A 27696-nucleotide genomic window follows, 5' to 3' on the forward strand; every position below is an offset into this window, starting at 1 on the left:
GAACAATTCTAACCATGCCGACGGCGACATTGGGTTTTAACTTGTATATATTTGTGACTTTGATTAGGAAGCTCATATCGATGACCAAGATTTAGTGCCAGTTTTTATTTTATAATAACTCAAAGCACAGTAGATTATTCTAAAAAAGTATAGTACTTAGCTCCAATGGGTTTAAGTGAGACAATACTTCTATGTAGACTTCTAGTTCTTTCTCAGTGCGAATTATTATTTTATGGAATGAACAGGCGACGTATAGTATTTTTCTTTATGAAAAATTGCATATCTAAAACAAATTTTCAAGATGTTTATAGTGTTATAAAGTCATCATGATCTTTCAATTCGATCTCTGTAGGATCCAAGTAGGATCCTCATAGTAATAGTAGGATCTTCTTAGTAATTGTAGAATCTTCTTAGTAATACTATTATCTTCTTAGCCTTATATCATTTCGTTTATAGGAAGTCTTATCGACTTCGCTGTTTTCAATTTTAAATCGAAAACTTCATAACTGACAGTCGATATCTGCCAAGAAAGAGTATTTAGGACAAAAAATAAAAATTCTTACGAAATATTTAGTCAATTACTTTCACTTGTTTAGTTTCTAATATGAGACCAACTAAACGTTCAACTCTCGTAGCTTGACTAAAAAACTTCTTCTCTGCAGTTGCTATGCACTTCAGCAAACCGCTCACAAATCCCGCAGTTTAACTAAAAGCTACTTTATGTCATCAATTTTGTCGATATTTCCACAAAACTCAACAAGTTTTTTCCCATAAAACTGAACATGCATATAATCAAAGTTTTAGACAGCATTACTTTATGCTCGATTTTCCGCCTTCCTCCATTTTCTTATTATTTTCTTCTCTTTCCTATTTTTCCCTCCATCGCTGCTTATTTGTTCGAACTCAACAGTTGCAATTTGCTTTGTTTCAAGTGTGTGCAGTTATTTTTGTTCGATGTTATCTTCAAGTACAGACAAAATAAAAAAAGGAAAGAGGAAAAAGATAGCTAGATGAGGAAAAATCTCGAGGTAACTTCAAGTGTCTGCATTGTTCAAAGTTTTATGAATAAGTAGAAGTGCTGCCAACAATTACAAAGAAAGTGGAACCCGCAAATCAGGTGGCAGAGCGTTGGCGCTGGAAAGACAGTCGCAAGTGGTCGTCGCAGGAAATTGAAAATGAATGACAAAAGTGAGTTGTCGCTTGGCATCAGTGTCAGCGCTAAGAAATCCACATTTTATCGTTTGCGTGCATAACAGACTCTTTACCACAAACTCAGCAAATTTGCATGGCTCAGCAGCAGTTAAGATGTGACTTTGCATTTGCAACAAATTAAGTATGGAAAATAAGCGCCTTGGAGTACAGGGTGATTCTAATACAAACATATTTTTGGAAGGCTGACTGTGCTTGGTCTCAGAAAATTTTCTGCGGTAACAAAACTTGGTGAAAACATGTTATCTGCCTAGAGAACCGATTGGTCTTGAAACAAATTCGTAAATGCAGTCGAAGCTTCTTTGCTTTTTCAAAACCCTGTGAATTAAGAGTCCCAATAGTTTTTTTTTACAAAGGTGTCATTATTCAGCATTTGGAAACGATTTTAGTGAAGATCCATTCCGAGTTTGGACAATAATAAACCTAATATTAGTAATACTTTTATATGAACTATATATATATATATTTATATCATCTCTCTTTGCGTGCATTTATTCTAAGTAGGACACGTTATATAATTTTAAAAATAAATGCAGTTGACTAAGACGATTACTTGACTGCCAACAGCGACGTCTTAAAAACTTAAGCTCTAAAAGAAGGGCAATGGAGACTGATTAGAATTTGAAAACAACAACAATTGATTTTGTTGTAAATATAAAATTTCTATAAAATATAACAAATGAGGAAGTGTTGAGAAGCGTTTGCTGAAGTGGAGAAAATATGAGAAAAGCATGAAGCGAAGTGTACTAAGAAAAAAACTTATTTAAGATTATTAAATGAAGGAGTAAAAAAAAAAAATAGGATTAGATGAGAAAATATACAAGAGAGAAATCATGGTAGAAAGTGGCAAAAAAGTAGTTTTTGTTTGAAGAAGGAAAACAGAAAATAGTAACAAATTAAAAAAAAAAAATTAGCAAAAGACTGGAGAAGAAAAAAAGCAATTATTTTACAGAAGGCAAGGAAGAGTAGATAATTCCTTATTTTATTCAAAAATATAAAAAGAATGCAGTTACTAAAATGTCAATATTATGAGCAACAGAGCAAAAAAAGTAGTAGGCAAATGTGGTAAAGGTACAATTTGATTAAATTCTGGAACATATTTAGTAAAAAAAATTATTCTGAATTGAATGGAAGACAGCAGACACTTTATAAAATGTGAACATTATTAGAGACAAATTGAACATTGTGTGGAACGTAGTTTTATAAGGCAGCAGATATTGGTAAAAAGGTAGTATTATGCCGAAAAAGAGATAGCAAAATTTAGTAGTATTACGCAGGCACCATAGAAATATATATGAATAAAATTGTAAAATGGCGGTAAATTAAATGAAATAAGCGCGAAAAAATACGGCATATGAAGGAGGCAACAGAAAAGCAAGTTAAAAATGAGATATATTATAAAAATTAGTAGTTTTTGCTTTAAAAAGTATTTTATAATGTATAAAAGGCGGTAGATGCAGTTTCAGAAAGATCCAGAAGAGTAATACATTGTGATTTGGTAATAGTTTTTCAAATAAAATAGACAGAAATAGAGTTGAAAGTGGTAGAAAAGGTAATAGAAATGAGAAAATCGGCAGCAGAAACGGAAAAAATATTTAATAACAGTTTAAATGAGAAGGAAATGTGTGTGTGTGAAGGCGATAAACAGTGAAAAAATAAAATAATAGTAATAGATATTAAACATATGTGGAACGTATTTAAAAATCGTAGTAAAAAATTATAAAAAAAGGTAGTATAACGTCAAAAAAGATTATCTAGCAAAATTTTAGAAAAAGCTTAACAAACTATCGAATTGTATTTTGAACACATTTACAAAATGCTTAAAAAGTAATAAAAGTTGCAAAAAAAAAAATTGCTAGCAGAGTCTGGAGGACTTTCTGAAAAAAGTTTAAAGAATAAACTTGTGGAATGTATTTTCGAAAACAGGTAAAAATGATATACAATGTTTATAGTGTAAAAATGAATTTAGCAGAGTCTTGCAAATTAAAAATAAAGCATAACGAAGTAAACTCTTAAATAGTATATAGAATGTATTAAAAAAAATTGGAAAATTTTAGAAAAAGTAAAAAAACTATTAAACAGTATGTGGAACGTATTTAAAAAAAAAAACTAAAAATGCTATATAATATTAAAAAATAATTTTTATACATAAGCTACCTAGCAAAGGCTTTTCAATTTTCCGAATAAGTTTAACGTAATAAACCATCAATTAAAGTGTGGAATGTAGGTTCAAAAACTCTTCAGAATGTTAGAAAACTATCTAGAATAGTCTTGCAAATTTCTGAAAAAATGTTTATTGAAATAAATCATCAGATGATGTGTGGAACGTATTTAAAAATTTAAAAAAATATTACATGACATTAAAAACACTAGCAGACTTTAGCAAATATAAAAATAATAATGAAATAAATAGCATGTGGAACATAATTAAAAAAAGTAACAAATGTTCCACATTTTTGAAAGATTATTTAGCAGAGTCTTGCAAGTTTTTATAAAATATGTTTATTGAAATAAATCATCAGATGATGTGTGGAACGTATTTAAAAATTTAAAAAAATATTACATGGCATTAAAAACACTAGCAGACTTTAGCAAATATAAAAATAATAATGAAATAAATAGCATGTGGAACATAATTAAAGAAAAGTAACAAATGTTACACATTTTTTGAAAGATTATTTAGCAGAGTCTTGCAAGTTTTTATAAAATATGTTTAATGAATTATTTAGAAAAATTAAAACAAAATGTGGAATGTATTTTAAAATATATTCAATTATTACAAAATATTAAAAAAAAACTATTTAGTAGACTATCAGATAATATGTGGAACTTATAAAAAAAATTTAAAAATGTTACATGAATTAAAAAAAAAACTAGTAAGCTTTAGCAAAGTGAAAAAAAACTAATGAAATTAACAGCACGTGGAACGTATTTTCAAAAAAAGTTATAAATGTTGCATAATGTAGTATGAAAAATGTATTAGAAAGCTGTAGAAAATTGTAACCTTAGTAATAAAGGCTAAAAAAATTGTGGTTAGAACCACAGCAAGTATTATGTGGAATTTAGTTTAGAAAATACAGTGAAAAATATAAAGTAATGTGTACGTGTGACGTAGTATATCAAACTACTGAAATAATTATATAAACTATACTTAATGTTTCCATTCTGTTCTGTGGTGGCAAAGGACAAAAATTATATTGGAATCCAAACTGGAAAACATTATAAAAATAATAAATAATAATAATTAATTAATAGGAAAGCTGCTAATAAATGAAAACTTGTAAATAAAACAGAATGAAATTGGAGCTTGAACCGAAGAAGAAATGGCTGAAGAAAATTTTTGTTGTCTTAAGACTATAAAAATAATATATTTTAAGTGTATTCTAGAGTAGATTAGTATTTATAATATCTAAAAATTTATGTTGAGTAAATATTTTGGGTAAAACTCTAAGCTCATCAACAAAATTTATACAATCTAAAAAAGTGAAGTATTTCTTTCAAACTCTCACAACCTTCACTACCAAGCACTTCACTTTTCTAAAGGGATAAAGGCAATTAAATTTTAACTAAACTTCGTTGCAATAAGCGCTTTTCTGCTTAACTTGCACAAGTAAAACCTCAAACTGCTCAATTACAGCCAAAGAGCAAGAAATGCTGACGGCAAAAAGTAGCTGGAAATTTGCGCGCCAATTCATTACACATTGCAGCACACAATAACACCCACACACACTAATACATGTATATATTGCTCACAGTGCATTCTCGTACTCACCCGCACTTTCCGCACCGTCTTGCGGCTGTCATTCTTGATATTCACCGTCACGCAGACATCCTCGCCATGCGTATACCAGGCCTTATCGAGGCTTGCCCGCAAGCCGACACGTCCGTCCTGCAAGAGGAATGGCTTGTCCACGGCACCTTGTGGTCCACCACCGGCGCCGCCACTAAGCGCGCATGCTGCATTACCGCCAATCACACCACCGACCGTGCAGCCGCCACCCGGCGAGGCGGTGAGTGGTGCGCCGCTAATGCCACCAACGCCGACAGCGCCGATGCCGCCGGCAATAGCAGTGCAATCGTACTATAACGAGGTTGTTGTTGTTGCGCCGCATTGTATTGTTTTAGGGATTTGCGAATTTAATTTTTTTGTTGTTGCAGTCATGTAACGGCAGATTGAGCATGTGGGGAAGAGAAAGGCAAAACGGAAACGGAAATTCGATTAGTTGCCAAGTATTAGTATATTTCACTTGTCGTTTATTCATTTATTAGCCACCATTTTTCAACTTGGACACAATCAACAAAGTCTGCACGCCCTTCCTAGTCTCTCTACACCCCCTTCTAATACCTCTACACACCCTACAGACCTTCCACTGCCCACAGTACATACAGTCCACAGTTCTGCACCAACAACTTTTGGTATTTGCTGTTGTCTGCTAAATACATGAGAGTTCGCTTAGTCTGTCGGTTTACTTTTCACTTTTTTATTGGCCGTCATTCTTCCATCGGCAAATATTGACTCAACTCAACAGCGATTGGCTTTTTTGTTATCCTCTTACAATTACAATGTTATGCCCCAAGGCGTCCAGACTGTGACCTCTTCGTTGGCTGTTTTTGCTTCAGTCTGTGCTTTTATATTTATTGCCACTAACATGTGTACTCACTTATTCGTTTGGCATGCAACAAATTTAATACTAATATAAATTGATAGTGCCTTACCAACATTTTATAGTATAGATTTTCATATAAGCCACAGGGTGACCAAAAAGCTGAATTTAACTGGTTAATCTGGTTAAGTTGGAGGATAGAGTCATGTATCGAAGTTCACGAAAGTGAGGAAAGTTCTCTGAGCGCCATTCACTTGGGAGTGACCAGAAACGATTCTTTCACATATGGCTCAAGCAGCTCAAGACTTCCGGTCTTACACCATTCGCTTGTGGCGCACAGAGAACTTTCCTAACTTTCGTGAACTTCCACCCATCACTCTATCCTCCAACTTAACCAGATTAACCAGTTAAATTCAGTTTTTGGCCACCTGCGCTAAAGTGAGAAGGCGAACCATCCACTACAATTTCTGGATTATCTTCAGATATATTTTAAGGCATGGACAATACATTTTGCTAAACAGGTTTAATGAAAACATTAGCCCAGCTTGAATTACTTCGAAGTGTTCGGGAGTTTCATTGGTCTACCACTCATTCTGATACCTAAACCAACCTCAACAAGAGTATTCGTTGACCATTTACATAAATTCAACAAACATTTATTAATTAAAGATTCTCTTTAATCGGGTATTTACGTTTGAATTGAAGAAGTTTCAGACTTTCACAAAGCTTTGTTAGATAAAGTGGAGACCGAAGTGCGAAACACGAACATGTCACTCCCACGCGTAGAAGAAGTATTTGCTCCGTTTTGCATCGTCTCCACCAGCAAATGCAGCTTTGGTTTATTACGTAAAATTCTTCTGGAAGTATCTCCATTTTTCTCCTATTGCTGGACTAAAACTCCAATGAGTATTAAACTTTCCCGGAAATAGTTTTCATGAGTCTTAGTTTGCGATGTAAATCTGATAATAAGCTTAACTAGGCTTGGTCAAGATTTTCCAGGCGCAAGTTTGGAACTACAACTTGACAAGCTCGAGGTCTATTAGCTCTATTACAGGCTCACAAAACGAGCTCTATTAGCTGGCCCATATTTTGGTTGAAATTTTACAATGCATTAAATCCATTTTGTAGAAAACTAACCATAAAGCGATATTTTAGGGTACCATTATAGGTGGCATCCCAATTCACGTATGGTACATTATGACCTTGACTATATAAAATATGTAATCCATAGGAATCCGATAAGAGACTTTCCAAGACGGTGAGCCAGTAAACTGGTATACACATTTGGGAGACATTATGACCTTGGCTATATAATATATGTAGTCGATAGGTATGATACGAGGTTTTCCAAGACGGTAAGCCAATAATAATCGGATTGGTTTGGGTGAAATGTTGCGGCTTTCTCAATTAATCTCTGAGGAATATAGAAGCATGGCTACTAAGATATTTTTTGGAATAAAAACTTTTCGTAGATAATACTTATGGGAGTAAAGCTGGAATTTTTTCAAGAGAAAGTGAGAGTGAAGCTGGATTTCTGTCAAAAGTATAGGTGATAGATGCACTCAGAACGAAATAGGTTCCTACTGAAGCCAACCTTTCGAAATAAGCATGTACTTAAGAAAAAAATTGTATTAATTCATAGAGGTATATACATATCCCCAAATTATGTAATAAGTAATCTCCATCTTTCTAAATTGAACGCTGAAAGTTTATTTCCTTAGGAAGTTGGGGATATCTTCTTCTTTATTGGCGTAGACACCGCTTACGTGGTTATAGCTGAGTTGCGGATATCTACTAAGCCAATTTCAAGCACCCAGTTTCAGTCGTTACATTTTTTTGGCTGCCTAATTTATTGCTAGCTGTTTATGACTTAAACTCATTATAATTTTTATTGCCAATTTCAAATTTATGACCTTTGGTGTACTTAAATTTGATGAGTAAACTAACATTTAACAGATATTGTAAATTATAATCATGGCAGACTAGACATTTAAGTGGTTAAAAATATTGCTTAAATGTATATGAAGATAAATGAGCCAAATTAGTGAAGCAATAGCCTCATAAAAACATTAATGCGACAGTCAAGGACAATATGTATGTTAACTTGGAACATTTAAAACTGATACTCGAATTTTTGGCTGCGAATTACGTTCTCTGAGAAAGTCAGTCGGTTATGCTCGAAAATTCTACGAAAAGATGCGGCGACTAACAGAAGTTTTCAAGAGTGGATCACACTCTTGTAGAACCCCAAGAGGTGATCTAGTGGCTAATGCCCACAGCATACTGAAATTAAGGAGGGAACACTTCTCCAGCCTGCTGAATGGCTGTGAAAGCTTAACATCAGGAGCTCGTAAGCCCGATTCCCCAATTGATGGTGATGGAGCCTCCTCAACATCACATATAGGGTTCTATTTATCCCACTGTGTGAACAATAAAGTCCACAATCAACAAACCGATTAGACCTTATCAGTGTGGATTAAGGCCTGAACAATCAACAATTGACCAGATATTCACCATGCGAGAAATCTTGGAAAAGACCCATGAAAAGATCGACACACACCACCTCTTCGTCGATTTTAATGCTGCTTTTGTTAGCACGAAACAGAGCAGCCCTTATGCTGCTATGTCTGAATTCGGTATCTCCACAAAACTCATACGCCTGTGTAAATGGATTGAGAAGGACCACTTCGAGCCGTTTGATACCAATTGAGGTTTCAGACAAGGCTGCAGAGCTGAATAGTGGAGGTACAATATTCTACAAGAGTGTACAACGGTGAGCTGTACGAGATATACGACGAAATTGAGATAGTTCATCAAATTAAGAGACAGCGGCTACGCTGGTTAGGTCATATCGTCCGAATGGATGAAAACACTCCAGCTCTGAGAGTACTCGGCCGAAGCAGAGGATGAATAAGACCTCCACTCTCTTGGAAAGACCAGCTAGAAAAGGACTTGGCTACACTTGGAATCTCCAATTAGCGCCAAACATTGAATGGAAGAACGGCTGGCGCGCCGTTTGTAAACTCAGCTATAACCGCGTAAGCGGTGTCTACGCCAGTAAAGAAGAAGAAAAAGATAAAGTCAGTTCATAATAAATACCACTAATAAACATGTTGTTGACTGAATCATCGAAGCGAATATTTTAGTCTGCTTTTTACTCGCAAGACTTTACTTGTTAAGTACTCATAGCTGAGCTTCTTGAAGAGAAATCTTGACTTCTATTGATCTTATGAAATGACTTGGGAAAGCTCACATAACACAGTTGGCAGGTACTTATTGGACTGAATCTATACATATATAGACCAGAAAGCCGATCGAATAAATCTAAAAATTTGCATAAAATATTGTCGGTTGGAGATTATATCCACCGTGGTTGAAGAGATCTCAATTTACTGGAAGTGATTTCAAAACAGACTGAAAGTCTGAGCAAGAGCTTAACCTAAGAAAACTGTGTAACTATACGCAATATTTTAGAAATATTTTAAGACTTGAAGAAATCTCCATAACATGACCTAAGATAACTGTATAACTATACGCAATATTTTGGAGAGAGTTCTTCATTTCTAAGCAGCAGTCCAATGTGAGACCATTTTCATGCCTTTAGTTTCGATGAATTCTTTGCTTTTGCTAAGAAGAGAGTCCGAAGTTCTTTAAGCCACGCTTAGCTAATTTCAAGCAAGCCCTTTTCAAGTTGAGATCTATGGCTTTCTCAGTATTTGTTTTTTTATTGCCGGTATTGAAAGAAGAGATCTGACATTAATGGTTATCCAGGAGGTGACTGTATAAAAAAGTGTCTTCTACTAGGAGAAGTTATTTCGAGAGATCTCGGCACAACTTCCTATCGATATGAACACATTTACATCAACTACCTTAATCCCAAACAGATGAATAATAAAGTTCAATAAATTAAACCAACTCCGTTGCAATATATACAGAATCTTCTACAAGAACTGAAAAGGATCTGTCATTGGCTATTCGGCTTAAATAGTGATCCTAATATAAGCTATTTAGATTATCATCACATCAACTTTCAGTCCCAATTATAATACGACTGAATGAAAAAGTAATCCTATTCTATACATAGTAACGAAAACATCAGAGCGTCTCTACGATTTATAGCAAGTTATGAAGTTTCGAAAGACTGTTCTCCAACAACTACTTCCCTTTTTATGTTTGGAGTTAAGACATATGACAGGCCCAACCATGGATCTTGTGGGAGTCTCATTTCTAGTTTTAGTTTTCTAACATTTGAATGTTGTCTCAAATATCTTTCAACTTTCGTTTTGTAGTTTAAGTCAACATCAACGTGTTGTAGTCCACGTACCCCTTCATTATTATGCCATTTATTATTTCATTATATACTCACCTCTTGAAACGATTTACTATAATTGTAGAACGGATCGCTGGGACACTTCTCAATCTCGCTTTTACTGCGTCCAAAGCGACCGCTAAAGCGAAAAGACTTCGGTGAGAGGCGCAGCTTGGGAAACGAATCGCCACGCTCTGACTTACGCGGCTTGGCGTGACTCTGTGTGGTTGCTGCTGAACTGGCGGTGGTAGCACCCTCAAAACTCGTATTACTGTCAGCGCTGCCGCTGCCGCCCAGCATCGAAGACAAGCCGGGTGTTGTGTTGCCATTTTGGGCGTTGAGCGCGCCAGTACCACCAAGCGTTGCGGGCGGTGATGTGAGCGCCGCAGTCAATGGCGGCGAGGCGCCCTGATTGTTGATGAGCGCGGCGAAATTCTCTGGTCCATTCGACTGCTGATACACATCGGTGCGATAGATAACACGCACACCCATTTTGACTGAGGCGCGCCGGTGGAATTTCTCATCTGTTTTATCCGCTGAAAGCAACAGAAAAATAAAATAAAATAAAAATATAAAATGTGTGTGCTATAAATATATTAAGGGCGGGGTGCTGGGAGTAAGCCGAAAGTAATCGATAAGCGTAAATCAATTGCTGCGTAGCAAAACACGGTGCCGTAGGTGTTGGAGGGAGCAAGCCAGAGGGCGTTTAAAAAATTGCTTGTTGAAAAAGTACCGTTGCGTGCAGTTAACGAGCCATTCGAATGGCTTTTAGCATTTAATGGGCTTTTAAGCGGCTTACGGCTACACGCCGGCGGCAGTTCACTTTTTGTTTTTGCTTTTGGCTTATGCTTGCCATTCTATGCCAACCGTAACTGTTTGCAACCAGTTTGTAGCAGCAGCCGCTCGGAACTACCGGAACCATAGAGAGCTGTAACACAATACGTTTGCGGTCTATGGTCGCCTGAGCTCCAGCATTTGGTTATTACTGCGGACGCACATTGTATGCCAGCACATGCCGTCGCAATTTCGTATTTCTTTGCTAGCTTTGTCAATGCTCTAGCGCTAGATTGCTAGGTTGTGCTGCCAACTGACTCTCCTTGAAGCGCTGGAGCTATGTACATATGTTACAGGCAAAACAAAAACTGGTAAGCTAGGTATGCTGCCGACTGAGGTATGTAATTGTGTAGATATGTATGTTTCACGTACTGTATAATTGCCGGTAACGCGGCAACATGTGCTCACGTGTACGAAATTTGAAGTTTCCTCTCCACTGCATGCAATTTTGTTAATTATCACAACACAAGACAAGTTGCTTCGGGCTTAGCGGAGAGTTAAGGCGTGGAAGCTGACTAATCTTTTTGAAAAGTACTGCAAAGCTTTGTTGTGGATTTTATTTCTTGGCTATTGCTAGATGGACGTATTGTAGGTTAAACATATTCCCTGAGTGGTTTTCTAGTGAGGCTTCCGAAAAGTGCACATTACCACCACAACACTTAGCATCATAAACAACCTGATAGTTCATGGTCTCAATCAAAAACCAACCTGCAAGAGGACGATTCTTAACATCAAAAACTCTACGCTCCCTCAAGGACTGAAGAGGTGAACTACATATAAACTACCTGTGCGGTCGACAAGCATCCGTAGTGTTTTTAGGTGAAAACTCTAAATTGAGAAGTATTAAACAGGGTGTTCCGCAGGGTGGTGTCCTCTTGCCGTTCTTGTTCACTTCTACATCTCGAAACTCCACCGTTAAATTGAAAGCGACCATATTTACTAACTGGACGAAGGAGTACAGACTTGACATTAAAATTCCGACTGTCAATAACCCTCCACTCCGTTGGAAGGACTAAGTGGAGAAGGACCTGGCTTCGCTTGGAATATCCAATTGGCGCCACGTAGCGAAAAGAAGAAACGACTGGCGCGCTGTTGTTAACTCGGCTATAATCGCGTAAGCGGTGTCTACGCCAATTAAGAAGAAGAAGTCAATAACCCAAAGATTTTACGTATCACATTCGACAGCCTGTGCTTCTTCCCCCTTAGTACGACCGCGATTATTGCAAAAGCACATATCCGGCAAAGCCGAGGTATTCCATTATCCTATCTCATCCTATTCCAAGCAGCTTATGAAAATGGCATACTGCGAAATGTTCAATCTTATCTCAAAAATTCCGATTGAGCAATTTCCAGTCAAAACTCCAATTACTGTCGAAAGCTGGAGTTCACAGATGGCGAAGAGCTCACCAGAACTCTTATGACTTTCCCTGCGCCAGAAGAATCTAGTGGTCGTGCAGTTTCTAATTCTGACCAACGCTTGCTGTCCTCGTCAGCGCTCAACACTAGTGAGACCGAAATATCTGACTTAACGAGTTCATCAGCCTTTCAGTTTTCTGAAATTTGGCTGTGATGGCAATGATATCGAGTCGAGATATCTCTCACTAGTCTCGAGCTATGAGAGCGTACAAAAGCATCAGACTTTAATGCAAATTATATAAAGTGGACAATTTCACTTTTAACCGAAGGCCGATGAGTCTTTATATTTGTAGAGATCAATGAATTTTGGTTATCACAATTTGTATGATAAAATTATGCTATAGGAGTGGGGACAATTTCTCGACCGAACTGTACAGAGATGACTGCAAGCCTGCATAACGCTTCTATAACTCCGTCAAGCATGTAAGAGAGATGCAAAAGTCAGCCAAGTAGTATGAAATGAGCTCTATGGGCTCTTGAAAAGTTCCAAGATTTCTTGCTCAAAGGGAATTTAAACAAGCAAAATTGCCGCATATTGGACGAAGAGCGACTTGAAGAGATTCAAAGAAAAAAAAAACAGTTTTCAGTTCACGTTAGTGGTCCATATTTCTTCAAAAATGTTGCCGTTGAGAACATAATCGCCAATGGCGACCGTTATCACGCCATGATAGCCGACTACATTTATTTACATACATGTATTTGTTCTGAAATTGAAGCTCGCGATCTCGGCAACATTAGGTTTCAACAAGACGGCGTATTTCGCAAACAGCGCATCAATCAATGAATTTAGTGAGAGAACACTTTTGTGAACATATAATTTCATGTTTTGGGCATATCGATTGGCCAAAAAGATCGTGAGATATCACACCGTTAGACTTTTTCCTGTGAGGATTTGTAAAGTCTAAAGTCTATCAGACAATCCCGCTTCGTTTCGGGTTTGGAGCAAAACATCACGCTTGTCATTCGCCAGTTATCCGTAGAAATGCTCGAACGAGTCATTGAAAATTGGAACTCAACGGATGGGCCATCTGAGACATAGCCGCGGCCGACATTTGAAATATAATCTTTAAAAAATAAATGCCAAATAATTAGGGTTTTCACAAGTCTCATAAAGTTATAAATTATAACGATTCGAAAACATAGCATTGAGAATTGTAAATGTGTAAACTCATTTTTGTATGAAATCCAACAACAATTTTTTTAAAGAAGTGTAAAAATTTATAATTTTATGATTTTACGATGCTTTACGACGGGTACCCCAAATGTTCTTTCGTATAATAATAAACATTTCCCATAAAGTTAAAAGTTTCTGTGAAAAAGTAGTGAACCACGAAACGGGTCACATGTCATACAAGCAATAAAAAGTTTTGCAACTGATATAAGGTCATGTTCGAATGGGGTTCAGCTTTGTAATATCACCAGTTGCTTTATTGATTTTTGGCAGCTGAAGTTTTATACTCTAAAGTATAGATAGACGGCAGTAGAAGCCTTTGTTTAAATGCGAGGAAGTCAAAAATGATAGACAACCCGCTGTGGTGATCGTTTCTTTGCTTCGCACTATTTTCATGAAGCTTGAACAAACTGATTGTAGAAGATCAGTGACAGCTAGAATTCAAAGAGCAGAGTAACACAGATGTACGATATAAGTCTAAATCTGGAGATAAATTTAGATAGCAGCTAAATCTGGAGATAAATTTAGTTATGTCTCTGTGATAATAATAATAATTCTTTGGAATACTCTGAACAGCAACAATGCATGAATTCTCATACATATGTTAATAAAGCATAAACCACTAAACAACTCGATTTGCCTTCATACAATTAATGCGACTTAAGCTCGTCTAAATTATTGCCACGAATTCAGGCGAATATTTTCGGTTATATTTGCTTTTTACGAGTCCATTAACTGATAGAAAATAGTTAATAATTTTGCTATTTCAACAACACATACATGCCAGCAGCGCTATAAACCCAAAGGCTTTCGTTTGCACACATAATCGAAAAGTTTCGAAAATCTGTTCGACTGCATTTACATTCCCAAGTATTTAAATGGAAATTTAATAAAAAATTGAGTATTGCTTTGCATTGCGATTTGAATATTTGTGTATGCGTCAGTGGCCACAATATTTTCATCGCTTGTGTGAGGAAGCTAAAGTGCTGTGGGATTGTTGCTAAGCTTTATTTGTTGAGCAATATTTTGGTTTGGAAATTTTGTGTTTATAACTGTGTGATTTGTATATATGTACCAATGTTTGTTTGTTTATAGAATATTGATAAGTTTGATGATAGTTTGCTGTTTTTAATATTTATTTGAGACTCACTCGTATATTGTGTTTTTTGAGAAATATCTACTGACAATTTCGAAGAAATTAATTGCAACAAAAGCAATTAAATGTGAATATATTATTGCCGCAAATGTATAGCAATTCAAAAGAAATAAAACTTAAATATAGAGATTTGAGGTTACATATAAATATAGGCAAACGTAAAATATGCTTTGATTTAAACATTTTATATTTCTTCTTTTATTTAATAAATTTTTGTTAGATTAAGTTTCAAAACTGCTGTAAATATAGTTCAGCAATAGTAATTTTATTTAAAAAGATAAAGTAAGAAGCTTCTGTTGCAGTAAGTTGTCATGTGACAAGTGGCAAATGTCATATATACTATTATGTATGTACTTAACATCAGCTGTTAAATAGTTCAACAAGAGAAATGAAGTTTATTGGCCTGTCACTTGTCAGCTGTCACGTGCAGAATTCTAAATCAGCTTCAAAAAGCCCAAAAGCATGTTTAAGAGTAGTTCAGCAATGGTAATTTTATTCAAACAGACAAGTTATGTAGTTTGTGGGTTTGTCATTTGTCAGCTGTCGATTGTCAAATTTTTAATTTGGTACAAAATATCAAAAAGTAGCTCTAAAAATAATACAATAATATAAAATAATGTTGTAATTTAATTAAAAATGGTAAATTAGGATGTTTCTGGAGCTGTCAGTTGTCAGATGACACGTGACAAATGTCATATTTACTATTATTTATTTAAAACTAGCTGTGAAATAATTTAATAACAGAAATTCAAGAAATTAAAATTTTCTTTGGCTCGTCACTTGTCAGCTGTCACGTGGTAAATTTTAAATCAGCTTCGAAAAGTCAAAAAGCATGTTTAAAATTAGTTCAGCAATAGTAATTTTATTCAAAAAGATGATTTGTGAAGTTTCTGGGTTTGTCATTTGTCAGCTGTCATATAAGAAATTCGTATTTACGTGAAAAAAACATTTTAAAATGATAGCACCCGTTAAGATATAATCCGATAAGACGTATTTGCTGTCTGGTTAATTGCTTTTCGCTCACTAAACATACCCATCTGACTGCCTTTGCAACTAAAATTTACACTAATCGGTTTAGTCGTCAAATTGTTATGTTAACTAAAAGCATTTTATATGCAAATGGCAACACTAGTGCGAAAAAGCAATCAAGTGCTGCACTCAAAAGTGTTGCTCACAAGCGAGTTAACTTGCATTTGTTACTAACACATGCAACAATAAAAGCAACACACGACGTTGTGAGTAAATTCGATTATGTTGGTGACAGCGGAATGTCAGTGCTGACGCAAGTGTCACACCTCACGCATGAGCAGACTCAACGTTTTAGGTGCGAAAACGTTTGCGTATGTGTGCGTTTGTTAGCGGTGCAGTTAAACGGATTTCCGTCAAGCGCATGCATGTTGCATACATCTAGGCGCATATGTGTTTGCGGTGGCGCCAATAACTGGGCTCGCCTTGATGTACCGTGATGTGATACCGGCGCACAGGATATTCAATTTCCGGCTTAATAAAATTGCGCCAAGGAGGAACTAATATAAAAATTATGTGCAAACATGCATGTGTGTTGTATGAGTATGCATGTGTGTGTGTGTGTATAAGAAATTGAATATTGGTGGCCTTCGCGTTGTCGCAATGCTCATGTGTTTGCTTGCGGCAAAGAGCGCGATTTTTAATTTCAATTTTCTATTGCACATGCAACATGCTACATGCCACATAACGTTGCATGGCTTTGATTCACTTAGCGTTGCGCGGCTATTTAATATGATTAGCGCATTGGCAATAGGATATGTGCGACCTGGACATAAGTGATGGCACTTCCATCATTTTTACCATAATTTTCTCTTTGTTATGTGCTTTTATCGTAGCAAATGTATTACCATAATTTTCATTGTGTTGCTGACAGCCCAAGTCTTTAGTAATTATCTCAATCATTTCTGCTCGCAATTTTTATTTATCAAAGCTTTTAATGCTGCTTTTATTGCTTTTAATAACGCTTGCTCCCTATGTTTGCCACACATTTTCTCCATTTCGTTTTTAATTTACTACTTCGTTGTCTTAATTTTAATTTGTTTTTATTATCTGCACTCACCTATAAAGCAGCGCACATCATAGCTGGTGCCGATCGGTGCGCCATAGTAACGTTTTGCCGGCACTAATTGCACGCTGGGTGGCGCCTGTGGGGTTAGGGTGAGTGTGAATGGGTGTGCGCCATCGCCAAGACGCTTCACTAAGGCTTCCTGGAATGCAAAAAAGAGCGAAAAATTATAATATCTCCGTCAACATAAAATTAAAAAATAAAATATGAAATTAATAAGTAAAATTGAAGGATGGAGTCTTGTGTGCGAGTGAGGAAACGCCATTCACTTGGAAGTGGCCAGAAACGATTTGTTTACATATGGCTCAAGCAGCTCACGACTTCCGATCCTAGACCAAGTATCTTCTGCTTACCTACATCTGGAAACGAACCCATTAGTTTTCGAAAAAGACAAAAGAACAGCTGGTATGATAAGGAGTGTCGTGTTGCAGCGTGGAGAAAATAGACCACCTATCTCGCAACGTTACAATCGACCACAACACGTGCGGGATGGGATAGTTTACCGACAGGGGTAATGCTCGAAAATTCTACGAAAAGATGCGGCTACTAACAGAAGGTTTCAATACCAGAGCATACTCTTGTAGAAACTCTAGAGGTGATATAGTGACTGATGCCCAGCGTATACTGGAGGGAAAATTTCTTCAGCCTGCTGAATGGCAGTGAAGGCAAAACATCAGGAGATGGCGATCGAAATTCCCCAATCGATGACGAAAGAGCAGACGTTCCATTGCCCCACCATGAAGAAATCCGAATAGCAATTACCCGTCTAAAGAACAACAAAGCGGCAGGGAACCGATGTACTACCGGCCGAGCTATTCAAACACGGCGGCGAAGAACTGATAAGGAGCATGCATCAGCTTCTTTGTAGAATGTAGTTAGACGAAAGCATGTCCGATGATTGGAATTAAAGTGTGCTCTGCGCAATTGAACCCACAAGCTGCGCTAACTAGTGTGGCTTTAAACCTGGAAAATCTAATATCGACCAGATTTTGACCACGCGCCCACACTTGGAAAAGACTCGACACACACCACAACCGCGTTGTTAGTTCTGCTTTCTACGGATTGGATTAAGAAGCGAAGCAAATGGATGTGGTAGTGAACGAGGGCAAGACGAAGTATCTCCAGTCAACAAACAAACAGTCGTCTCACTCGCGACTAGGCTCCCACGTTACTGTTGACAACGTATGATTGTGTTTAACGTGGGATCCTGCTGTCGACAGCTTAACTCCACGGTGCTCAAAAGCACAACGGATCAATACAATGCGTCGATCAGCGCCCTGAAAACTGGGTAAACATTTTCAGTACCAATTGGCAGTGTGGCATTGACACACTAACCACCTTGGTAGGGCTCGAGGCCCATCTAAAACCTCTGCCGTACTTTGGGTCCGGCACCCGGTTGCAATGCAACTCCACATTCGACTGACAAAGTCAGTTCTTCCCGCGATTTGGGTTTTAACCACAGCCACCACGAATCTCCACAAAGGGCCAAACCCAATGAGCAGACTGGAGCGAACTCCAGGGGCTACTGCTCCCCGTGGTACCAGGTTAAAGTCTTTGGTATGACCTTGTAGCCGAAGTTATGAAAAGTTGAGCTTCCATACTGCTCTGGACTGGTGGCCAGGTTCTTAGTCGCCTCTTACGACAGGCATGCCTTACCGCGGGTATATTCGGTTTCCCCCCCGAACCCTGAGGGGGTCCCCCCGTACCCGCAGGGGGAACGTTACTGTTGACAGTCATAACTTCGAAGTCGTAGATTATTTCGTCTATCTTAGAACCAGCATTAGCAACAACAACAACATTAGCTTCGAAATCCAATGCAGAATAACACTTGCCAACAGGTGCTACTTCGGACTGAGTAGGCACTAGCGAAGTTAAATCCTCTCTCGCGTAAAGACCAAACTCTACAAGACACTCATCATTCCCGTCCTGCTATATGGGCGGATGTATGGACGATTGACAGTTGTTGGATCGACGTTACGAGTTATCCAGAGAAAGGTTCTGCGGAAGACTTATGGCCCTTTGCGCATTGTAGAGTACCGCAGTCGATAGAACAATGAGCTGTCCTAGATATACGGCGACGATATTGACATAGTTCAACGAATCGTGTCGTTCGCATGGATAAAAACACCCCAGCTCTGACAGTATGTAACGCAGTGCTGGCCAGGGGAAGCAGAGGAAGAGGTAGACCTCGACGCCATTGGAGAGACTAGGTAGGTTAAGAAGATCCAGGCTAGACTTGGAATCTCCAATTGATGCCAAACAGCGAAAAGGAGGAACGGCTGGCGCTGTTGTAAACTCGGCTATAACCGCGACCAGCAACTCACTTCAAAGTAATTATTTGCTCAAATAATATTTTAGTGACTTTCGGGATTTTACTAGCCACTTGTGTGTGTTGTGCGCTAAACCTTATTGGGTCCGAAAGTCTTTTGTGTGCTATCTAGCAGCCAGTTAACAAAATTTCAATTTCAATTTTACGAGTTAACAATGTAGTGGTGAAAATGCGCCCATACACACGCACAAACATTCCTACCTACAAACTGACACGCACACATAGTTGTTGCTGCCATAAAGGAGCTGCTGAAATTCGCTTGAAAATTTGAATTAGAAATCTTGTGTTGCTGCGAAACAATCGTTTGCTTGCCTAGGTATTTATAATTATAACTATTCATTGTTGCTGTTGTTAGTAACTCAAGGAAGTGAAGGCAAAGCAGCAACGTGGCTGTACTGTGTGGGCTTGGCTTCTAAGTGTTAAAAGTATTATATGCAATTAGAACTGCTTATATGGTTTGACTCTCTTTATTACCGTTATTAGTTAGTGTAAATGCTATCTCTAGAGTCTGCTACAATATCAAATTAGAAAGAGAAACTCAAATTAGTAACTTTAGTGTTGAGTTGTTTAGTCGAAGAGACCGAAACCCATGTCGTCGTCTTACTCGGACTACGACTCCTCCGTTTTGGCTTCTTCCTTCTTTTCGGTTTCAGTTACATTTGTCTGAAATTCGCAACAGAAGAGCTTAGATTTTTTTCACAAAAAACAACGACGAGTTACGAACTCGGAGCAGTTTTTAGAAGCGAACCCGCTCAAAAACTTGGAGAAAGGCAACAGTCGGCTGGAAAGGTTATGTCGTCTGCATTTTTGCTTGCGCATAGAATAATCTTTATTCACTATCTTGAAAAAGAAAGGACCAACAACAGCGACTACCATATTACACAGCGTTAGTGGGCCGTCTGAAATCTGTTGAGATCGTCGAAAAACGGACGCTTTTGAAAAAAAAAGAAAGTGCCCTTTCATCAAGCCATAAGTTCGAGCACAGGAGCTCTTCTCTTTTATGGCTTCGCAAAGGACTACATATAGCAGTCCATGTGCAATATCTCTAGATCAGCCATCTCACTTAACCTAACGTGATCTAACCAAGACAATTTACCAAGTGACATGTCAGTGAAAACGTTAGAACAAAATATATAAATTTGGCAACAAATTGCTGCTTTATCCATCCTCTCCAGTTCTGGCCTCTAGCTACTATTCCCAGTGCTCAAGTCTTAAAAGAATGCTCGCTATGAAGAAATTAAGAGAATCGCCCAAACTGAAGGCTCTTTTGAAGCAAAGGAGAAATAGTATTACAACCTGTATCTGTATCGGAAAGTTGGAGTTTCATTATAATCAGTTTAACAACTTTTTCGACTACAAATTTTTCAAAACTGTGGCACCTATCCTAATTTTTGTTATAATAGATGAATGTTTGAGTTCATAAGAAAATGCAACTTCGGGTTATTTGGTGATTTTTGTTTTTTTTTACAGCTCTACCGAGCGCACTAACTCGTCAAGCGCTGAAGCACTGAACGACAGTGAGCAAAAGTCAGGCAACCGCTGATTTAACATTTGAATAATTAAACTAACTAACCAACCATTTAAATGCTTTCACCACAACATGTGTAGACAACCACAAATCCTTCTTTTCATTCGAACGCAAATTGAACCGCAAATTAAATACAAATTACTTTGTTTACTGAATGTGAAAGCTAAGACTAATTGAAATCAACAATTTTGTTGACATAAAATATACATTTGATAAAGTGAAACATAAGCAGTAAGCCTGCGTGTATGTGTGTTGAACTCACCTGCAGTGGACTGAGTGACTCACGCGCCGGCTCCTCATTCCTTGGCCAGACTTGATGTAGCGACATAATAGCCTCATTGCAGAAACGCAAACCCATCACCTCCTCATCCTCGCGGCCGTAACTGTAAAATGGAAGAAGAATGAGATAGAAATAAATAAATTGTGATTTGACTTGCAAATGTGGAGCTACTATTACTAGCTAACACTTGGACTACGTGATTGAAAAGAGATGCTGGCGCGTATATAAGAAAGTGTGCTAACGTGACGTCAGAGTTTGAGGCGACTGTAGAAAGTATAAGAGATGAAAACAAACGGATATGAATGGAAGAGGAAAGAAATCTGTGGTAACAACTGTATAGCCAACGCCTTGTAATAATAAGGAAAGTAACGAACAGAAAATTTTACGAAACTCTTAAGTTAGCTCAAAGGAACTGCTAAGTCCTCAGCGAAGGTATCAAGAAAATAGGTGATAAAATTCTACAATCTAGACTTTAAATGAAACTTACGTTCTCCTAGAAAGTTATAAACCATACCTTTCTAAAATATTATATTTTTTGTTGGAAAGTGGACATTTGGAGGCTTAATAAATCTCAAAGTAATTAAAGTAAATTCTGATGCACGGAAGGACCTTGAAAGAATTTAGCTTGGATCTCGCGATGTTGATGTATGGACGGTCCTGAAAAGCGTTGTAGATTTCGGCTTGGATCTGGAGCAATTGTAATACCACTTTTTTATGGGTCTCCGAAATCGTTCGATTCCGTTTATGAGCAATTATCTACTCAGTATTTCAAGTAATGAAAATATTAAATATTTTGAAATGCACGTTGGTTTTGTATAGAATCTCACGAATCCAATCGAGCGAAGGAAAAACTAAATATTCGAAGCATTCATAAAAAAGATCCCCAACTCGCACTTTTTCGAAGAGCGTGAACACTTAAGATCTAGGTGAAATAAGTAAGTTTGTCAAGCTAAAAAGTGTTGGCTTTGGATGAGAGAAAATAGTTATCGTATAAGGATTTGTTGCTGTCTTTCGACTTGTCACCTAACAGTGCTATGTGCATTCCATAAGATTTAGTAAATCATGAATCAAAACTTTTTACTTCTGTTAAGGCTCTTTTAGAAGTACCATACATATTCGTCGATATATGCGTCCACTATTCATAATAGCAAAGACTTAACAAATTATAAGAACAAAAGATAGCATAGAAATCATAAGTCCTCATCATACAGTAAACGGATCGTTCTCCTCTTATATATTTCCTAAGCGCTCTCTTCCTCGCTCTCTCTCCTCTCCCTTTATATCTTTTCAATCTCACTCCTTTCTCTCTCACTCTTCACACTCTCTTATCTTCCTCTCTATAACTTTTCAATACTTACCGGAAAGTCAACGTTAATTGTGCATAAACCCTGTAACCTTGTATCGCCTTTGGATCCACATAAATAATGCCTCGCAATATAGCTGGATTATTGCCGGAAAGTGTGATCTCTCGCGAAGGTAAGTAGAGTGTGAGCACACAATTTGGTGAAGTCTTCTTGTAGACACGTTGCGTGCCAAATTCATCCTTGTGAGCGCATCTGGTGGGAAGAGAAGGAAAATAATTTATATGAATTATTTGATTTTTAGAAAAAGGGTTTTAAATGAACAATATAGAGGTAGCATATTACTCCTTTTTTGTAATTATAATGAGAAGATTCTAGTAGTATTTAATGATTATGTAATTAAAACGATAGCTTAATAATAAACAGAAGAGCTTGGTGTGTTTGGCAGATGTGGAGGCTTTTTTCCGATATGCAATTATATTCTCTCTATTCTCCGACCTTAAGGCGGGTCTTTTTGTGATGATGATGAGTTCAACATAAATTTCTACGCTCTAAAGCAGGAAAGGGTCTGGGATGGCGTTCTGGCCTTCAATCTTTCTTGAGTCTGTTACTAATTATCGTATTTGAGCCCATATTTTTAGATTTTGAGAAAGGATTTTTATAGAGTACACTAGAAGGCTGCTATTTTACTAGCTTCAGGAGCTCTACCTTCTATCTGTGGTGCCTCTAATTTTGCAAAGAGAGAAAGGAAGCGAGAGGAAGAAAGGTAAGAGAGAGAGAAGTGTGAGAGTGAGGGAGATAAGAGACAGTAAAGAGTAGGAGAGAAGATTGAAGAGTGGAAAAAGACAAAGAGAGAGGTGAAAGAGCGAGAAAGAGATCTATAAGGAGATATATCAGAATGAAAATATCCGCTTACTGTATGGTGAAGATCTAAGATCTCGTTTTTGTTATGAAAAGTTCATTTATGTAAAAGTAGACTACACAGAACGAGAGAAAGAGAGTGAGATATAGAGAGAGATGGGAGTGGGAGAGAAAAGAGAGTGTAAAAGAGAGAGAGAAATAGATGGGGTGAGAAAGATAGAGGATATGGAAATGGCATAAAGAGAAAGGAGAGAATGAGACTTTTATGATACTGCTTGATGACCTCTCAAATCTGATATGACAAATATAGTCCGAAGCGCGTTAACAAATCGCTTTGTAGTCAGTCGTAGAACGCTCGATTCGTAGTTTTTTCTATCTTAAAAGGACAAACGGAGCTTTTCTATGTAGAGTCATTACACTTATATTAATGTCTGATTAATTTGCTGGCGCTCCAGCTTTCGTTCTGGTTTCAGAGTGGGTGGAGATAATTGACTTAAATCACTCAATTTCAATGAAGCATGAATTAAACATTAAATAAGTTAGAAATCGAATAGATCCATGTACTATATATATATATAGCTCTTTTAAGATCAAATAATGTTCTAAAAAAATAAATAAATTTATGGTTAGAGCTATCAGTAGTATGACTTCATTTAACTTCGACTAACACAAACTCCGTCATCTCTTTGGTTTCTCCCCATCTTTATATACTTTCTATTTATTCAGAAAAGCAACAAAAAAGTAACCGAATAAAAGTTGCAGGTAGAAAATGAGTAATGAGATATTGTGGAGCACAGTATCGGTAGACAAGCAAATTCAGCGTCTTTCATAGCGCGTACAAAAAGTAATTGTCTAGCAGCAGCAATCTTAACGTGCTTACTATAAAGCCATTGCCGCTGGAGAGGTGAAAAGTGTAGCGGCCGTGTGGCTGCGCTGTCCTTTTCATTTCCGCAATTTGACAGCCAGAGACACCGTCGCCTCCAGCCACCAGCTACTCCTTTATACGCTGCGCAGAAGTTCAACTCATTTCGCTCATTATTCACTTAATTATTTACTCAACGCTGCTCATTTGCCATTTAATTTTTTATACAACGCACACATTCGTACACACTCTATATACTACATACACTCGTTCATACAAATAGTAATTCATTCATAAATATTCAGTGAGTTGATTTGCAATTTTTTTATGCGTACGTATTTGTGGATGTATATATCTGCGCGTTTGTGTGGTTTTGTGTTATTAATGAAATTTTAAATGTAGCAGTAATTGGAGTAATTTCTCATTGTGCTGTCACAAGTAAAAGTGCGTCGTTTATTGCACCTGCGAAGCAAGTTTTAAGCATGAGTCATGATAATTTATTCAGAAAATTAATTCCAAGTGGAAATTGTGGCACATTTCAAAACTGACAGTCCTACGAAACTAAAGAAAAAAAGAATTATTTATTAATTTTTAAGATTTTTAAAATTAACTAAGATAAAAAAAATGAAAAACATTTTTATCATCCATTTTTTTATATGTTTTTTTTTGACATTTTAATAATATAAAAAAAATTGCAAGAAAAAAAAACCAATATTCGTTGAGATACGGACCGGTGGAGTGGGGGTTCAAAAAAAAACGGTGCGTTCTGGTTGATGTGATTTTAACCCTTGTAGAGATCTAAAACACAAAAAACAAGAAGATTCTTCATTAGTAAGGATGTGGATATGGGGTTGACCATTTTCAAAAAAAAAAAAAAATAATAACAAAATGGCGTCTACTTGAAAAAAAATTTTTTTGACCCGATTTTTCGACCTTTTCGAATTTTGAGATATCATGTCAACCCCCTCAAAAAAAGTAGTTTCGAGAAAAATGCGTTTAAAGTTTAGGAGACAATTTTAGTGAACACGGACGCCACATCACAAAATCGGCTGTATCTCCGAAAATAAGTCGAATTTTGAAAAATCATTCCAAGGTCATATTTTTGAAAGTCTAAACTTTCAAAATATGCAAAAAAATCGATTTTTTCAAAATCCTAGACCATAATACCCCTTTAAAAGGATTGTTATAGGCAAACCTACCAAACCAGAAAAATAAATTAATTTTTAAATTTTTTTACTATTTTTTATATTAATTTAAAGTTTCTCTTTTCTATTTCGAAAGGACTGTTTAAAATTATTTATTAATTTTTAAAATTATTGTACTTTTTGTTGGACTTTCCAAAACTATTAATTAATTTAATTTTTATACAGTAATTTTTAAAATTATTAATTTTTTTCTATTTTGGTAGGATTATCTAAAATTATTTTTTAATAAGTTTGAAAATTTTTTTCTGGGGTTTTCTAATTTTTAATTAATTTTTTTAAATTTATTTATACTTATATTTAATTTTTTTTTCTGATTTGATAGGTTTGCCTATAACAATTTTTAAAAATTAATTTTAATTTAATTATCTGAATTTCTAAAATTTTAATTTGGCTTATAACGGCATACATTCTCGAGTGAATATAGAAAAGTGCAAGAGTCGCAATTACAAGTGTTCAAACGCATAAAGCAGCTCTAATGTAATCAGTAAACTCTTTAGATATAGACAGGCTCATGCATGACATATCACTCATACGCCTTGTAGCACTCGCATAGTAATTTTACTAATTTGGAACTTTAATGCATTTCATACAAATGTTGATTAGTTTGCTCAAAGCCAGCAACGATATGTATGTGCGAGCGGAGAGTTGGCTGTTAATCAATATATCATTGCTGATTGTAGTACTTTTGCCTTCACAGGCTGCAATAATCCAATTAGACTACTGCAAAAACCTTTGTAAATGATGAACAACGAAAGAAATTCAACTAATTATTATTTCGTAGAAGCAGCAGTAAAGAGAAGCAGTTTTAAATCGTTTTTCGGCTGCTTTTCCATTTGCTGAGCAAATTTATCATAGTAACCAGAGTGGTTTTTAAAAATCTGAAAATTTGGTATGAAAATTAGATTTTTGTTTGATATGTGGTCAATAAAAGAAGTAACAATTAACTGAATTTCTGAAATTTTTTCCGATATTACGATAATTTATGAAGTAAAAATAAGTATTTTAATTGAAAAGTGCAGTGTATTTAAGACATTAGTAGGTGAACCTACACAAAATCAAGTGGGAAATTGAAATAATTTTTTGCGCAAGATAAAATTAAATAACCCAAAAGCTTGGTTATTTGAAGTTTTTACATAAACATTAAGGTTATATGAAAAAAGTCTATACACAAAAGTTATAGACCTTTTCATTACGTACAACATTCCCGTTTTTAATCCCTAAAAATTCAATAGCGCCACTCTCCTTCCCGTTGGCGAACTGAGATTGCCAGCAAAATATTTTTCCTTTAATGTTTGTTGGTTTTCTCTAGTTTCCAATTTGTTTGATTCTCCTATGATTTTGTTTTTTTTTTCAAAAATTATCTACATTGTTCTAGCTTTACAAAAATATGAGAAAATCGTAGAATTGATAAGGTATCATCGAGAATATAATATATAAAAATATAATTTTCGATATAAAAAAATAAACTTTTTTGTCTCAGTTGCTGTTTGTGTTCTTCCATTTAATTAAAAAAATTAAAAAGTTAATGAAAATGGGAAATATCAATAATATTACAGTAGTTAGCAAGCTGTATTAATAATTAGTATTAACTAAATATTAATAATTAATTCATTAAATCAAATATTATTATTTAGTTAATTATTATTTTTTAATTAATTATTATACTATCTAATTAATTAGTAAATATTATTAATATTAATTAATTTTTCTTTTAAATTTCACTTAAGGGGTCAGTATGGTAATCTGGGCTGTTTTTCTGACATTTTTTTTCATAGAAATTTTTGTTCTACAATTGAATTTTTTCATATATCATGAGGCATATCGTGGAGTGTATAAACAAATTTTTTCGGTATTTGTTGATGACATCTGTCGGAGAAATGGCTGGGTGAATGAGATGCGTTTTTTCAGTGGCGGACACGATTTCTCATGTTTGGATCATCCGAAACACAAAAACCCAATTAATTCTTAAAATATAAGTGATAACCACTCACTACTTGAATCATGAAAAAATGTTGATAAATAAACAAGTAATTGAGGTTTTTTTTTTGTTTAATTTTTTTCCATGTTTGTTTAAATAAATTTTGTCACAACATTGTCAATAAATTATAAAAAATTATGAATCTAGTAGGGACGATAGCTAGGCGTTTTGCGAACATTTAAGAAGAAAATTAAGCAAATCGGTTGTGTAGTTCGACCGGAGTCATGTCCGCCAGTTTAAAAAAGTGTGTTGTGTGAGAAAAACGCGTTTAAAGCGCCGAACGTCGAGCGGTATTATTATTTTTGGGCATTTACGAAACCTTCCAATGGTAAAGTGGGTTTTTATATTAATTCTAAGGGTATAAGGAAACCGAAAATGCAAAAAAAAAAATTAAAAAGATTACCCTACTGACCCCTTAACAAACTAAAACTATTTGAAATATATGCCTTGAGACGGTTTCGAGTGTCTAAAGCTTAATATTACAACTTGTTATTATATTCACTGCGAAATTATATCACGTCACTACATAACTACGAATATTTTCAACTCCTTCTCAATAAA

General features: G+C 36.0%; 1 protein-coding gene across 1 annotated transcript in view; it reads right to left on the reverse strand.

The window, feature by feature from the left end:
• Positions 1–27696, reverse strand: part of LOC126758443 (uncharacterized) — a 151515-nt gene that overhangs the window by 30127 nt on the left and 93692 nt on the right. Inside the window, exons 4-8 of the mRNA XM_050472708.1 lie at positions 22287–22484; positions 20911–21031; positions 16786–16933; positions 10180–10658; positions 4982–5290 (exon numbers count right to left, since the gene is read on the reverse strand). Of these exons, the coding sequence (XP_050328665.1) occupies positions 4982–5290; positions 10180–10658; positions 16786–16933; positions 20911–21031; positions 22287–22484 (1255 nt within the window). The remainder of the gene's footprint in view (positions 1–4981; positions 5291–10179; positions 10659–16785; positions 16934–20910; positions 21032–22286; positions 22485–27696) is intronic.

The sequence above is a fragment of the Bactrocera neohumeralis genome, chromosome 5 (genome assembly GCF_024586455.1).
Source record: "Bactrocera neohumeralis isolate Rockhampton chromosome 5, APGP_CSIRO_Bneo_wtdbg2-racon-allhic-juicebox.fasta_v2, whole genome shotgun sequence".
Classification (NCBI taxonomy): Eukaryota; Metazoa; Arthropoda; class Insecta; order Diptera; family Tephritidae; genus Bactrocera; species Bactrocera neohumeralis.